At 32.2% G+C, this 16,161-nt stretch overlaps 3 protein-coding genes across 3 annotated transcripts; all 3 read left to right on the top strand.

The window, feature by feature from the left end:
- Positions 1 to 62: 62 nt before the first annotated feature.
- Positions 63 to 4,057, top strand: LOC128390121 (drebrin-like protein B). Its single transcript, XM_053349796.1, has 4 exons — positions 63 to 584; positions 824 to 989; positions 1,514 to 2,312; positions 2,382 to 4,057. Exons 1-4 carry the CDS (start codon positions 502 to 504, stop codon positions 3,155 to 3,157), a joined length of 1,824 nt encoding a protein of 607 aa, XP_053205771.1. The 5' UTR covers positions 63 to 501; the 3' UTR covers positions 3,158 to 4,057.
- LOC128390118 (uncharacterized) lies at positions 4,039 to 8,994 on the top strand. The gene is made up of 2 exons (XM_053349791.1): positions 4,039 to 4,174; positions 4,257 to 8,994. The coding sequence occupies exon 2, from the start codon at positions 5,283 to 5,285 to the stop codon at positions 7,902 to 7,904; it is 2,622 nt and encodes an 873-aa protein (XP_053205766.1). The 5' UTR covers positions 4,039 to 4,174; positions 4,257 to 5,282; the 3' UTR covers positions 7,905 to 8,994.
- Positions 8,995 to 12,002: 3,008 nt separating this feature from the next.
- LOC128390147 (WASH complex subunit 4-like) lies at positions 12,003 to 16,095 on the top strand. The gene is made up of 3 exons (XM_053349826.1): positions 12,003 to 12,283; positions 12,399 to 12,894; positions 12,975 to 16,095. Exons 1-3 carry the CDS (start codon positions 12,250 to 12,252, stop codon positions 15,913 to 15,915), a joined length of 3,471 nt encoding a protein of 1,156 aa, XP_053205801.1. The 5' UTR covers positions 12,003 to 12,249; the 3' UTR covers positions 15,916 to 16,095.
- Positions 16,096 to 16,161: the final 66 nt, after the last annotated feature.

Below are 16,161 nucleotides of genomic sequence, written 5' to 3'. Positions count from 1 at the left end.
CTACCGATTTATTTGCCATTTCTTTCGAAAAGAAAATTGAATGAAAAAAAAAAGAGTAACCCAAAAGTTACCATTAGAAAAAGAAAGAGCCAAACAGGATGATAAATTCTCTTTCTTTTCCTCATCTCTTTCTAATTCTCTTTCTTTTCATCATCTTCTTTTTCCTCTCTTAGGTTATGCTGTTTGTTATTTGTTATTCTCTGTGTTGAAATTTTGTTCACTTTTTGCAAGCAAGTTCAACGTTCATCCATTTACCTTTAATCTTCTTCTTCTTCTTTCTAATTATCTGATTTACTTTACAATTAATTCAATTGTTATTGACCATCACACTTAACCAATTATCACCTGTTCACCTTCAACCTCAATCAGAACTTAGATGTCATCTTGATTATCTCCTTTTACCGGTCATCATCACTTACATCAGAAGCACTTTGTTCATCTTGATTGGCAATTTGTTTTGTTTTTTTTTTCTAATTCTGTTGATAGACTTTTACAATCACAATGCCAGTTAATTTCGATAAATATCAACGAGATCTCGTTTCATCATGGAAGGAGGTTGTCAATGAAAAAAGTGATACTAGTTGGTAAGTGATTAGTTAATCATTTCTCTTTCAATTTAATCAATTTCTCTCTTCCCTTTCCTATCCGTTTGTATCTCTCTTGTAATAGTTTCTCTATTTATTATTACCTTTTATAGTCATCATCTGTTTTGTTTTGTTTCTATTCTAATCAATCTAAATTATTATTGTTATTTACCTGATGAGCAATTAAGCTAATCACTCACCTTTATTATCTTTTTTTAATTTTTTTTTTCTGCATCTAGGGCTGTGTATGGTTACGAGAATCAATCGGATTGTCTTGAATTGGTTGCAAGTGGAAATGGACTTGAAGATTTGGCTGATCAATTTTCCATTTCTCGGATCATGTATGCCTTCTGTAGATACCAATCAGCTAATTCAGATCTTCCAAAATACTTCATAATCAATTGGGTTGGTTTCTTATTCTGTCAATCAATTTACACTCATATTCTTTCAATACTTTCTCTTAATTCATTGGGTTTCTGATTTAATCTGTTGAAGCTTTTTTCTTACTCTCTCTCTCTCTCTCCTTCTTACTACCATGAAACCTTCATGGTCTATAACACCAATTACTTTAATTGTTGTTTATTTTATCTTCAGTTAAATAGTGAGTTTAGAATCACTTGTAGATTAATCTATTGATGATATTGTAAAGTGTTGAAGGATATGATTGTGTTTCTGATTCTCAAATGATTCAACGATTTTATATACTCTTTGGGCGTCGGCTCTGGTTGAACAAAATTTCGCTTAGTCATTTGTTTGTCCACGTATATTCAATTTAATCAATCTGTTGATGATTACCAGTTAATAGAAGATGAGATTTGTTTTGTCTCTGACCACATAGACGGTTTTATCTCTTGTCAAGATGATTAATCTTTTGTTTACTTTTTCCTCTCTCTCTCTCTCTTTCTCTCTCTTTGTTCATCTCCATTTAGCAAGGAGAAGGAGCTCAACCAGCTCGTAAAATGACCTGTGCCAATCATATCAACGATGTTGCCAAATTTTTCCGTGGAGCAAACATGACAATAGAGGCAAGAAATGAAGATGACGTTGAACCGACTAGTATAATCAAAAAATTGGAAAGAATTTCTATCCATTCATTTAACCTTAAGGAGAGATCGATTGTTGAGAATGTTAGTCCTGTCGGTACCAATTATAAAAGGATTCAACCACAGAAAGAGATCGATGTAGTCAAACGGGAAACTTTTTGGAGTAAAGTACAAGAAGAAGATAATAAAAGACGATTCGAGGAGAAAAAGCGACTTGAGGAAGAGAGATCAGCTCGAGAGAAAATACTTGTAGAAAGACAATTAGATGAAGCATCTGAAGAGAAAATCACTATAATCAGATCAACGAAAACTGAGATCAAAACGGAAAAAGACATCAGAAAGGAGTTTGATCGATCTAAAATAGGAATAAGAAGTGTCGCCGATAACCAATGGATTAAAGTGAAAGACGATGAAATCGCAAACGGTCAAAATAATGGATCAAACTCTGAAGAAGCCAAAGCTTCCAGTTATGTTAAAAGTCGAGTTGAAAGTTTCAAGAAAGCGTTCGAAGAAGGTAAACCCCCGATCATGGCCGAAAAACCTTTAAGAAAAATTCGAGATCCCCTAATATTATCTAAACAAAATTCTAACAATGAACCACAAGATATTAAAACTCAATCCATGCACAAAACCACCGAGTCCAGTGATCAACAACCTGCTCAAAATTCAGCCGATCAATTAAATGGTAAGTAAATGGCTAATCTATTCCAATCCAATACTGAACAATTTTGTTTTTTTTCTTTGTCACCAACAGATACATTTAAAGCGAAAGTTAAAATCATTGACGAAATTGACCAAGAAGTGAGTGAAAATAAAGAGATAAAAGATTTGATGAATGGAAAACAACCGTTGGAAAAAGAGACTCAAGTTTTGGAGACACTTAAAGTGGATAAAGAATCGACACCAAAATCAAATTTGCCTTCCAAAACTGAACAAACGCTCAACGTTGAATCAACTGTTATCACAACTCCATCTCCTGAACCTGGACTTGATCATGGTGAAGATAATCTGAACGCTGAAATTCATGAGACTGAAGAAGAGCTTAATGATAAGCAATCTGAAGATATACTTAATGCTGAAGAATTGGAAGATGAGGAGTTTGATGTATACAAAATGTGGAAACCAAGTGATTTAGTTTTCTCATCAACTAATCTTGAATCTGATGAGAATCATTATTTCACCGTTAAATCTTCATATCTGGACACTTTAGAAGATATTGCAGAAGAAGGTGAGGAAAATGCTGAAGAAGAAGAAGAAAAGCCAACTGAACACACGGAGGAACCTGAAGATGAATCAGAAGCAGAAAGAAAATTCCTCGAAGAAGCCGAGAAAAAGTTCCCTAAATCTGAGTATGGGCTACGTGCACGTGCTTTATACGATTACCAAGCAGCTGATGAAACCGAAATCACTTTTGATCCTGATGATATAATTACTCATATTGAACAAGTTGATGTTGGTTGGTGGCAGGGAATGGCTCCCGATGGAACCTATGGACTTTTTCCAGCTAATTATGTTCAACTAATCGAATAATTAATTGCCCATCTCAAAGTTCCTTTTCCTTAATTTGCTTTACCGATTGATCTTTCGTAACAAAACAATTTTCTCTATTATTTCTTTTCATCCTCATCTTGTTGCTCTCTCTCTCTCTCTCTCTCTCTCTCTCTCTCTCTCTCTTTCATCCCTTTTCCTGTTTTACTTAACAAAATCCTTCCTCTCTTATTTCTATTAATTTATTTGCTATTTTGTTTATAATTTAATCATATTCCTTTTTGCAGCGATCGTGGTGATTAATTGCTATTAGTTGAAAACAAACCACCACTTTGACAATTAGTCTTAAGCTGTTAGTTCCTTATCATCTCATATACTCAATCTAATCTTCTCCCTATCAAAAGTTTTTTTCAATCATTCGAAAACCTCAACTATATAATTTATCATATTTCACGCAATTCAATCAGAATAATAGAAGATTAATCCTGAAGATCTGAATGCTCCATAATCGAACCATGTCAATGATAAGTTTCGCACATTTTGCAATATTTGCTGCTCACTTGTTCCTTTCTCTATTTCTCTCTCAATCTTCCTAATCCTTATTTCATCCACAAATCAACTCTAATCTCACTTATCCATTTTTTAATTTCCATTATTTTCCTTTTCTTCCTCCCATGATTCACTTAATTAATCGTTTCCTTCGTCCTTTTTTTATCTATTGTATTTTGTTTTACTTGTTATCAATTTGCTTCATCCACCGATCAACTCGTTAAAACAAATCCATTCACCGATCAATTCGTTACTACAAAAAAAAAACAAAACTCATTCACTAAATCAGATTTGTTTTCTTTTTCAGGGTAAACTTGAAACTACTTGTTCCTTTGCAATAAAGTTTTACTCTGTTGAGGTAAAAATAAATTAATAATTGACAAGACGAAAAAAGTTGTAATAATGATTGGAAAACTAACTGTCAATCCCAGTAAATGGAAACTCTAATGACACTCATTCCTGGTTCTCAATTAGTAACCAATCAATTCACTTTGATATATTGATTAGATTGTAAATAACATTATCAATGATTTTACAGAATTTTTTATAACACAAAAATTAGTTTTACTTTTGTCAACTTTTCTCTCTTTAGAGATCAATTGATTGAGTGGACAATTTTGAAAAGGAATTCAAAATCTATTCCATCACCTTGTCACCATCTGAATAAGAACACTGAAAGTTTTGAGAATTTAATCAAACCAAATTAACGATCAACTGATTAAAGAAAATTAATTGGGTTTCTGCGCCATCTTCAGGTAATATTACTAATCAGTTGCTTCCAAATGGAAAGATGAAAGTGGCGACAATGTTGTCGAATCATTGAAACTGTTTCTCTTTCTTTTCTCTCTCTTTGCTCTTTAATTCTTATGTATTTTTATGTCATCAAACATTTAATTCAATTTGTTAGTTAATTTATCTTCTTGTTTTGATTAGTGATTTTTTCTTTTTCCAATGTAATTTATGATTCTGGTTCAATGGAATCAACATGTTTACCTTTTAGCTGAGAATCTTTTTCACTTTTTGTTTCATTTTCTCCATGAAAAAAGTGCTCAACTGAAAACCTTTACAATTCTTTCCTGTATTTATCCTCTTTCGCTTTCTCTTTCTATCTCAATCTTTTTCCTTTTTTACTCTTTCTTTTTTTTTCTTTTTTCTTCTTCTATTTTTTGTGTTGATTGAATTTCGTTTCTCTTTTTTTTTCTCTATCACCATCTCTCATTTCTCATGTAATCGACTGAACCAGCTCTCTCTCTTTTTCTTTCTCTTCTTCTCTCTCCCTCTTCCATTTTTCTCGCATCAACACGATTTATTTTCTTCACCGTTTTTTCCTGCTATTTTTGGATGACTCGTGATGAAAATTGTACGACAACCTCTAGGCCTGTTTACCAATTCAGTTGAACATTTAACTTCAATGTTCAATATTGAACATCTGTTTTTCCTTATATTCTATTCATTTTTTTCGTCAATTGACTGATTTCTGTTACTTTTACCTATTTTTTATCTTCTCTCTCACGTCATCTTCTTTTCTAACTCTCTGTTTACCAAATACCTTGTTTTTCTATCACCTTCATTTACTCTGATAATTTGTTGATCAACATTGGTTTTCGATTTATTACCAATGTCACATTCTCGCAATACAACTTCAGTTCAAAGTCAAACCGAACTGACCGATGAAGACTCTGATGATGATGGCGATCAAACTTCCGCTAGTAGAAAGATAAGAAGCCGTTTACCTAATAAAAAGTATGCTCAGGTTATCTTGCGACATAATAACAATCAGAATGGTGCAGATAAAGGTGATAATTCTGACAGTGTCCATGAAAGTCAAGCTGATTCATCATCTGATTCAGAAGAATCAACATCAGATTCAGAGTCTGAATCTTTTGATTCTGAAGGAGATTCAATGGAAGAAGAAGAAAATAACTCTGACAATTGTGATGATGATGATGATGATGATGACGATGACGATGGTGAAGTTAAATCCGACAACGAATCTAATTGTGAATTATGTTGCCAATCAAAGACTAATTTACGTAGTGCAAATGTTAGTCATTCAGAAATGATTCCCAATGGATCTTCATCATCAACTTCTCGATCAACAATAAGTTCATCAAATGCAACATCTAAATCAAATAACCAAGAGATTAGCAAAGTAGTTAATAAGTCTTTTGGAATGAAAAATGTGCGAAGTAATCAAGTGCAATCATATTTAAAGGATAATATCAAAAATTTAAATTCATATCCTGTTAAACACTGGATGAACATTGGTAAAACCGTTTTCGTAAGGTGGACAAATGGACTTTATTATCTGGGTGTAATTGAGAAGATTGAAGATGATAAAGGACTTTGTTTAATTCGTTACGAAGATGATTCAAGATATTGGACTCATTTTAAAGATATTCATACACAATTATCGGCCAATACGATTTTCTCTGATTCAGATATAATCTGCAGTGAATGTCGTGATGGCTCCTCTAAGTCACCCAATGAGATAGTCATTTGTGATGTGTGCAATCAAGGTTATCATCAATTATGCCATAAACCTCAAATACCTGATTCCGTATTGGAACCTGATGCCCCATGGACTTGCCGTACTTGTCTTTATGCCCTTGGTGCTCGAGAAGGTGGAGCAGAAAGGGATACAGCGGTTGGTGAAGCTATGAAATTAACGAAAACAGTTTTCCATTATGATTTAACAAAATTAACCTGGAACGATTATCATCAAGCTAATAGGGAAAATATTTATTGCTATTGCGGTGGACCTGGACGGTATCACTCTCGAATGCTTCAATGTCATAAATGTTTACAATGGTTCCATGAGGCTTGTATTCAAGAGATAGAATCACCTTTCCTGTATGGGGACCATTTTTATCAATTTACTTGTGGTGTTTGCAATAAAGGAGATGAAATTGTCGAGAGACTTTCAATGCATTGGAGTGATCTGGTTGCCATTATACTGAATAATTTAACTCTACAACATAGGAAGCGATTTTTTGACCTGTCAAGTGAAATTGTTCCATTTATTATTCGAAATAATTCAAAATTTAAAACCAAAGGATATAATCTGATGAAAATGGGTGAAGATGAACTATCTCAAAAGGTTCTCTCCGTTCTGATGAAGTACAAGAAAAAGTTCATTTGTGATCGAGATCGAGAGAAATTGACTCACTGGGCTTTACGAGTTCCTTGGCCTTTTCCATGGCCCCAATTTTATGCTCCTAAAACATTTTGGTCAAATTGTGATAAACGTGTAACTCAGACCATCAACAGCAACAACAACAACAACAATAATAATAATAATAATAATAATAATCTCCAGTCAATCAATTCTATTCGATCAAGGTCTCCACCCGCTTTTCCTCTTATCTATGGAGCTTGCAGGAAAGGGGCTTCCATATATCCAAAACCAGCAAGTATGAGACACTTAGTGAGACACAAGGAAAGAAAAAGATCTCGTCGTAAATCTCAGGAGAAAAGAAAATCAAAAATAAATCTGCCTGGTGTAGGTAATATTAATCATGATTCTACAGATAAAACATCTTCATCTACATGTAATATAAGTGCATTAAAAGAAATAGCGACAACATCATCTTCCACCAGTTTGCCAGGAAAAGATGCTTTGAATGATAGGAATAAAGAGCATCTTAGGACAAGGATCAAAATTACCACAAATTCTCGTTGGAAATGTAAGAGGCCACGATCAGAATTAAAAGATCAACACTCAGATGACGTAGATTTTGGTAATGATGGTTCATCTTCACAAGAAGATAGCACTGGAAATGATGATAATGATAATCATGATTTAGGGACAATCGACTCATGTCTCGAGAAAGTAATACCATTACCTGAAAATTTCGAAGGACATAATAATCCTTTTTTCGATATAAATGAGCAAAGTGAATCGTCAACTTCATCTATTGTTAACTCAGCTGATAAAGTTAATCAGTTATCTTCATCTCGTATCATTACTACCAATGATACAAATCACAATTCTAATCAACACGAGAGTGGCTACCAAATTATACGAAGTGGTACTTGCTCCAAATTAACTCTTAAAAGGATAACCGGACACCCAATGGATAAAGAATCTCCCAAGTCACCAATTAAATCACCTGAGGTGGAGGCTAAATCTCCTGTTCATGTGGAAACACCGAATGATTCAATTCCTCGAAAGTGTATAATTAAAGCGCAAAGGTTAACTGCTGATGGTAAACTTGAATATTTACTAGAATGGGAATAATAATTAATAATAATGTATAAATCAGATTTATTGGAAATTAAGGAAACAATAATTGAAAGCAAACCATTAATCAAATGATGACAATATACATCATGTATATAATATAAGCTTTCATCAAATCAACATCTCCAAAGACTTGAACATATTTAGTCCAACAAGACTTACGATGCCATCATGGAAGATTTTTAAAATTAACAATCAAGCAAATTTAGAGCCGATTAAACCAAGGGGCAATCTTACAATCAATCAGTAAATTGCTGAACTGAAAGTAAACCAACTCACCAAAAATATTTACCATTGTTCCTTCATGGATTTTTTATATCCAGGCGATAAATTATTATCTAAAAATCTATTGGCAATTTAGCTGCATTTCATTTTGACTTAATTAGAATCAAACCATTGGAATTTAATCAACCTTCAGATGAACAATTGATCAATCAAATGGATCACAATCAAATGAATTCACAAATAGGGTAAATAATTGGATTGCTGATGATCAATGTCATCAAGCAGCTTGTTAATAATCAACAACAAGATTTAAATTGACTATTAAACAACTATGGCAGAATCGACAATTTAAATTAACACCCTTCCTGGATATTGATGAATCTTAAGTTAATTATCATGAAACGCTTGAGGGTATGGCCAGTATAAAAATCCTGTGCAAATGATTAACATACAAAACTTTAATCATCTTTACTATGAAAAAAACGCAAATTATTGTTTGTAATTTAATTTAAAAAACAACATCAACAAAAGCTACAAAAAAAATCAATTGATTCACATCAACAATCAATGGAAATATTAATTTAAACTCATTGATTTCATATTCATACAAAAAAAAACGAATTACTGATCAAATCATATAGTTTAACATTCAAATATAAAATTGATCATAAATTGTAACTCTAATTGTGAAGTTTGCAATATCCTTTCAATTGTATTGATTGGAAAACTGTAAAGAGCAACCAAAATACGTAATCATGAAGCTCCCACTGAGTGGGTTCAGCTTTCATCTTCCTCCCCTTGTAACTCACCTTTTTCATCTCTAATGTTCATCAGATTGAATAAAAAACAAACTGAAACAATATCTTGTATAATTATCAACAATTAGTTTATTTTTTACAATACGAATTAAGGTTGAACGACAGTTTGATCAACTATTAATAGATCCAATGATCAGGTGTAAATCTACTTGATGTCATGGAAAAAAAACTAAAAAACAATCGGATTTGTTGAGAATCAAATAACAAACATGATTAGTGAGTGAAATTAATCAGCTGATCATCAAGTGATCGAAACGAGAACAAATTTAATTTCCTGATTTTATGCAATTCTATTAGTTATAATGAGCGAAAAACCAACTAAATTACTCTAAAGGAATTATCGAAAAAATTAACGACATGATCTCTTAATTTAGTACTAATTTCGTGATGAATGAACTTATTATCATTTCTCTCTCTCTCTCTCTCTCTCTCTCTCTCTCTCTCTCTCTCTCTCTCTCTCTCTCTCTCTCTCTCTCTCTCTCTCTCTCTCTCTCTCTCTCTCTCTCTCTGATCAATCTTAAACACGGTACGAATCAAGAGGAGACTAAATCGAAAAATCTTGAAAAGTTTTGTTCCTAATTTCAACTGGAACCTTTTTCTATTATGATCAATTCAGCAGTAAACTAAAAATTCCCCTTGGAAATTAACTGACAATTAAAAAACAAAATTTAATTGTCTAAACAAAAATCAGCTCTTTAAATTTGTTCTGTCATTCAAAACAATCAAAACAATCAATTAATTTCATTCTAAATTGATTAGATATTTGAATAAGAAACAATCTGAAACAATATCATCACAAAATATTAGGTTAATTTAATCTAAAATGATGTTGATTATTGTTGATTAGCTATTGACAAACGTAAAAAACAATCAGTTGTTAATCTGATTTTGCTATTGATCTAAAATGGTAAACAATTGATTTGTTGGTTAGCTTGAAATAAAATGACGATGTATTTTAATCAGAAAAAAAGATGACAATTTAACCAGATCTTATCCAGAGACGAAATTTTGCTCCGGGTGGACCAAAAAATCGAGGAAGTGGGTTCGGAGCCAAAGAGAGGCCAAAATTACCAAGAGATGAATTATTCGGTTGTAAAAAAAAAAAATTCGTTCTGTAATTAGTTCTAGGATTGGCTTTCACCAGGTCCACTCTGAAATTACTATAAAACTGATTATCGGGAAATGGAGAGCGATAATCCATGTATCTACTAATGTTGTTCGCCGAATTGACTGACAAATAATGAGGATTCGTAACATTACTACCGAATTCCAGCTCCGTCCATCTCAGCAAACTCCATAATTGGCTAGGCTCTAGAGTATTTCGTAACTGTAAATAAACGTAACCCAAGGGAATTATTCGTCCTAGAAACTCAGTATCGGTTAGTGGGCTAATTGGGTTCGATACAATATTGGAAAATATTTGATAATTTCTAGTGAATTGTCGTTGCATTTCCTCATTTTGTGTTTGAATAGTTGCACAATCAGATGACAATTGAGCGTCATTTCTATTGTAATTTTGCCATGAATTTATGCTATTTTCAATTGAAACGACACGTGTAGATAGAGGTAAGAAACTGTCTTTGATCCTTCGAACGAATAAAATATCTTGAGAAATCGCGGTCACTTCTTGTTGTAATCTTGCGCTCGTTGAGTTAATTGAAGAGTTTATTTGTCTGGCCAATATTTCGTATTGTTCAAAATCAGAGTTAATCTCTTCTTGAGAAGTAATTTTTTCAATTGTCGATGAAAGTGAATCAAATCTATGTTTAACCATTAGCATTAATCCTCCAATACTTGCAGTTAATATGACCAAAGAGAATCCAAGAGCTGCGAGAATCCAAATAGCTGTAGTTGGTAGAATCACGAATTTTTTTGATCTCCGTTTCCGTCGAGCTATTACTGATTTGAAAGACATTGGAGAAAAAGATAAACAATCCGATGAGAAATTAGTTGATTGTTTTCCTTGAGAAAATTAGAATCCTTTTTCATTTATATTAAGGATCAATGAGAAGTAAAGATTGAAGGTTCTAATTGTAATGCTGATTATCCAATTCTACAATTAGTAAAAGTATCAAAACGAGGGATAATAAACTTAGAACTCTTTGAAATTTGATAGCTTAGAATTCAAATTTGAATCGATGTTAGAAATAAGAGTCGAATAAAAAAAAAGTTCTATTAATTTAATTCGACTTTTAGTTCCACCACAATCGATAATAAATCGCCGATAAACTTGTAGATTAATGAATAGAATATCAGCTCGTTCGATTATTATTCTAAGATTCGAATTAATTCATAATCGAAAATCCCTATTAATTCATGATTCAATGGTGAGAAATTTTTCCAAGTATAATCAAAACAAAAACGAAATTAAAACAACAATTAACAAGATTTTGATCGAAACTCAATTGAAAAAAAAATGGAATACATGTAGCGACCCCTAAGACTGTGGATTCAAACTAAATTTCGGTTATATTTTCTCCTTTTCTTCATGACAAACCTGTGAATTTAAAATTAAAATTTTGTGTTATTATTATTCATCTTATTACATGGATCAAGTTGATACCAAAATTATGATAGATCAACAGTTATCTTAGTTTTTTCTTTGTTACCCTTAAAACTGAGCTATTATTGCGTCGTAATAACTTCAACCATTTTATTTTCTCTATCTCAAACTTATATTTTTTTTGAAAAGATTAAAATTCTAATTTTATTTTATTCTTTTCTCCTTTTTTTTATGAAAAATCTAATGAGTCAAACTATCATTGGAACTAATTTTCCCGTCAAACAAACGGCGACTATTTCAACTTTACCAAATAAGAAATTAAACTCAAATGAAATTCAAATTCAAATGAAATTAAAACTCAAATGAAATTAAACAAAACCTCAAAAACAAAAAAAAATTTCTGTTAATTGAAGTTCAGTTATTGAACGGTCAGTTCAGTGTCCGATCAGGACCTTCAGGTTATCCTGACTCAGGATTCCTGAGGAATAATGTACAATACATTCACCAGATGGCGCAAGAAAATGTTCAATTTGCTTTTCCAATTTCACTTTTTGTTTATCTTTACATTTGGATGTTGATTTTGTATTTTGATTTTTCCTTAATTGTCAATGTAATTTTTTGGACAACAATTGTTACTCAACTAGATTTGACTGTGATGGACAATCTTTGTGTTAAATAGTCTATATCCAAGTATAATTTACCTGGTTTATCATATCATTTTCCGTTCTGTCCTGGTCATATAAACGCCTCCTTGTTATTGTTTCAATTGATATTCATAAATAACTTGAATCAATAAATGGCTGCCAAAGAAGTGATTGGATCATTAATTAGTAAGTATTAATCATATCTACAATCTATAGTCTAAATATATTGATTGAAATGTATTCCTTTCTCCCTACTGTTGTGGCCTGTTTTCTAAAAACAATTTCTCTCTTCCAATTGCAGATGAATTAACTGATTCTGTCCTCCATAAATATGGATCATTTTTAAATGATTTTGATTGCAAACTAGAGGAGCTTCATAAAGTTAATTTACAATACACTTATAGTTCAATTGACTATGGACCTTACAATAATCCAGGCCTGGAAGAATCTGTTCATGAAAGAACTGAATTTATTGAGTTGTTACGTACCTGTGGTAACATGGAACTGAATCGAGTCTTATTGGTATTGTCATCTCTTTGCCGTGAAATGAGTGATTTATCACATATTGGATTGAAAGAATTCATTCAAATAATAGCTTTGTATGGAGAAGATAAGAAGAAGCAAAGTTGGAAAGAAGAAGATTCCAATTTAACCAAAGATTCCAAAGATGAAGCTGGTGAAGAGCTTTTTTCCATGTCAAGACTTTTACCGATTCTTTTCAAACTTCTCTGTTATATCAAGAGATGTTGCGAAGTAGTTCGTAATCTGACTATTCAAATGCAAGAACTTTTCACAAAGTAAGTACTCACCTCGAGATATACCAAAGGTGAACATCAAACGGAAGAAATTAATGTTTGTTTTCTCTCCTTATTCTTAGAAATGGTAAAAGAACTAATAACAAATCGAGTATCGAAGTCAATGATGTTCGATTTGATGCTTTATTCCAACATTTGGGACAATTAGCGGTTACTATTGTTAATATCGAGGAATTGTTATGTAATCAAACAGTATTACGTAAAGATTTTGTTAACTTTAAAAGGACTATGGAAATTATCACCGCCAAATATGATGAATTTCAACTGGAAGCTTATGATCATCAAAAGATGAAGATTCTTCATGCTTTAACCATTCAAATTGAGAAGGAAATAATTGATGGGAATATTTTCCGTCAACTAATTGAAGCAATTAACAGTGCAACCAGTGAACCAATACCCACTAATTTAATCATTTGTGATCATCTTGCTTTGTATATCAAAAATGCTGTTCAATTTCATGAAGGAGACACAAATCCAATCAAAGATGATAAAAAATGGTTAGCAATCAATACCCTGTTGATTATTTATATTCGAGTGGCTAAACGTGATGATAGAAAACTAATTAAAATGGTTTTCGAGTCTCAAAAGAAGATAAATTGTCTTTATATTCATCTGAAAGGAAATTGTACCATTTTTCCCGATAAACTAATGGCCAAACATCTCTCCAAAGCTCGAGTGGAAAAAAAGACAATCGATTATTTCAAACAGATGAGAGATAATACTCTGAAAATGAACCTCATTGATAAAGTAAAAACTCTCAACGTTCGGGTTAACCTTTGGATGGTAAAATTTGACGATCTATTGGGCGACGTTGAAGATTCAACGCAAGATTTTATCGAAGCCTTACACAAACAGTTCAAAGTGATCGAAGAAGGACTTGATTTGGCTCTTCAATGTTCATCAATTAGTAAAAATTTTATTCACCAGCACAATTATGCCAATAAATCATTTTCCAGATCAGATTTAAATTGTATTTGTAAACTAGTTGCCATTTTAAAAGGTATTGAGCTGACTTATTTACGGAGAAAAGGTGAAATCCTTCAAATTCTGGCTCGATCAACTCAATATAATTCCTACCTCATTCTTGGTGCTTTAACTTCATGTAAAAAGCGTCTGATTGGTGAAGTTAAAAAATACTCTGAGAAAAAATTGGACGTTCTTTCCGCGATCATTTTGGGCTCGAACTGTATCCATGGACCAATATTATGTTCTGAGAGACAAATTTTAGCATCACTATGTTTCTCAATGGCTAATCAATCGATGAATGAAAGTGAATTGGCCAAAGTTTATTCTGGTTTTAAGCTCATTCGAAGTTTTTGTTTAGTATTTAAAAGACTTCAAGATTGGACTAATTGTGATTTCATCTTTTTTAATCGCCATCATATTGGTAACTATTTCCGACACTCTGTCAACTATGAGCTTAACAATATTTTTGAACTTCGATATTTTTTCCAATCTTTTACTGATTTTGTGCCACTTATTGAAAACGCCTTTATCTATGATGACAAAAAGCGAGATGGATTAATGAAAAGTATCGATGATGAGCTATATTATTACTTTAAGACAAATTATTTGGATAAATTGTGCAGCCTATTGGAAGAGCAATTGCGAAATGAAGTTTCCGGAAATTGTCTTGGTGAAAATCGTACGAGCTTAGAGATGAATCCATTCAAAAATTCAATACCCAACTTATCTGTTCTCATCTCATGTGAACCTTTCAAAATTTTAACTCGAATGATCTCAATCAAAGAATATATCGAACAATATTTAAACGAAATGGCTTATAATAGTACTACTAATGCACTTTATGAATGTAAAACCTACGAATCAATGTTACTTTTGGCTCGACATAAATATCATTTGGATCTTTTAGAAAGTCAATTGCCGACACAAACATTGGAACAAGGACTGGATGTGCTTGAAGTTACTCGAAATATTCACATATTTGTTTCTCGATACCTTTATAATTTGAACAATCAAATGTTCATTGAAAAATCATCTGAAAAAATTCATCTCAATGTTTTACTGATTCGCCATGTTGCCAATTCAATACAAACCCATGGTTTTGGAATCATAAACACTGCTGTTAATTTTACTTATCAATTTCTCAAAAGGAAACTCTATTCATTTTCACAATTTCTTTTTGAAGATCCACTCAAATCAAGATTAATCAAAGATCTTAAACACTTTCGCCAATCAAAAGATGGTAAATTTCCTTACGAAAGAGCCGATGCTCTAGTTAAAGGTATTCGAAAATTGGGATTAACCCCTGAAGGTTACACGTTACTTGATCGATTTCGCCTTTTAATCACCGAGATTGGTAATGCTCTTGGATTCGTTCGGATGCTACGAAGTGGTGCCTTACATTGTAGCTCGGCTTCCGTTAGTTTTGTACCTGATCTGGAAGAATTGAATAGCATCTCTTTCAAATCAATGGTCCTAGAAGATGGTTTTGGAAATGAGTGTCTAAAATCCGCTCAGAATTTAGATAACATTTTACAAACATTGAATCGTAATTTCAGTGAATCAACTGATTACTACAGTCTTTTAGTCCAAGTTTTCCAAGAGATACTCAAAGGAAAGGACAATTATCACCTTCGAAAATTTTATGTCATTCTCCCAGCGCTAACATTAAATTATGTCGAAAACAGTATTATAAGCAAGGAGAAAATGACTCGAAAAAATAAAACTGGAGCTGCTTTTACCGACGACGGATTCCCAATGGGTGTCGCTTATATCCTAAAGCTTTTGGACCAACACTACGACTTTGATACTTTACAATGGTTCGCATCGGTTAACGGAAACATCAAGAAAGAAATGGACCAAGCGCTGAACGTGCGTTCATCAAATTCATCGGTTACAATTGACGATAAATTATCGCAAACATTGAAATTAACAGAGAAACGTTTAGATATGTTACAAAAGGAATTTAATATTTTGAATTATAGCTTAACCAGTTGTCGAATATTGTTCAAAGCCACTAATCATGGCACTCGAGATTAATTCTAATCGTGGGATCATCAAAGAGATTTTTATTTATCTATTGTTAACATTAATCAAGATTTCTATTCATTCAAATCTCTGTGATATTATTGGAAACAATTAACTCCATCAAAGTTGTCAATAAACTTGTAATGACAATTAAACGACTAAAATAAAAGTATTTCTTCAATTTAATTAAAAGTAGATAATTATCATCAATTTAATAGAGAAATCAATTTACATTTAATAAAGTAAATGCTTTTCCAA

The sequence above is a fragment of the Panonychus citri genome, unplaced genomic scaffold (genome assembly GCF_014898815.1).
Source record: "Panonychus citri isolate SS breed McGregor unplaced genomic scaffold, ASM1489881v1 Contig00115, whole genome shotgun sequence".
Classification (NCBI taxonomy): Eukaryota; Metazoa; Arthropoda; class Arachnida; order Trombidiformes; family Tetranychidae; genus Panonychus; species Panonychus citri.
Note: the sequence above shows the minus strand (reverse complement) of the source record. Positions and strands in the feature narration are given on the sequence as shown.

What these genes read in the sequence shown, in the direction of transcription:
- LOC128390121 (XM_053349796.1), top strand. Translation starts at nt 502, where the DNA reads ATGCCAGTTAATTTCGATAAATATCAACGAGATCTCGTTTCATCATGG. An exon ending in AATACTTCATAATCAATTGG is followed by an intron (nt 990 to 1,513) that starts GTTGGTTTCTTA and finishes ATCTCCATTTAG; the next exon opens with CAAGGAGAAGGAGCTCAACC. An exon ending in TTCAGCCGATCAATTAAATG is followed by an intron (nt 2,313 to 2,381) that starts GTAAGTAAATGG and finishes TGTCACCAACAG; the next exon opens with ATACATTTAAAGCGAAAGTT.
- LOC128390118 (XM_053349791.1), top strand. Translation starts at nt 5,283, where the DNA reads ATGTCACATTCTCGCAATACAACTTCAGTTCAAAGTCAAACCGAACTG.
- LOC128390147 (XM_053349826.1), top strand. Translation starts at nt 12,250, where the DNA reads ATGGCTGCCAAAGAAGTGATTGGATCATTAATTA. An exon ending in AGTGATTGGATCATTAATTA is followed by an intron (nt 12,284 to 12,398) that starts GTAAGTATTAAT and finishes TTCCAATTGCAG; the next exon opens with ATGAATTAACTGATTCTGTC. An exon ending in ATGCAAGAACTTTTCACAAA is followed by an intron (nt 12,895 to 12,974) that starts GTAAGTACTCAC and finishes CCTTATTCTTAG; the next exon opens with AAATGGTAAAAGAACTAATA.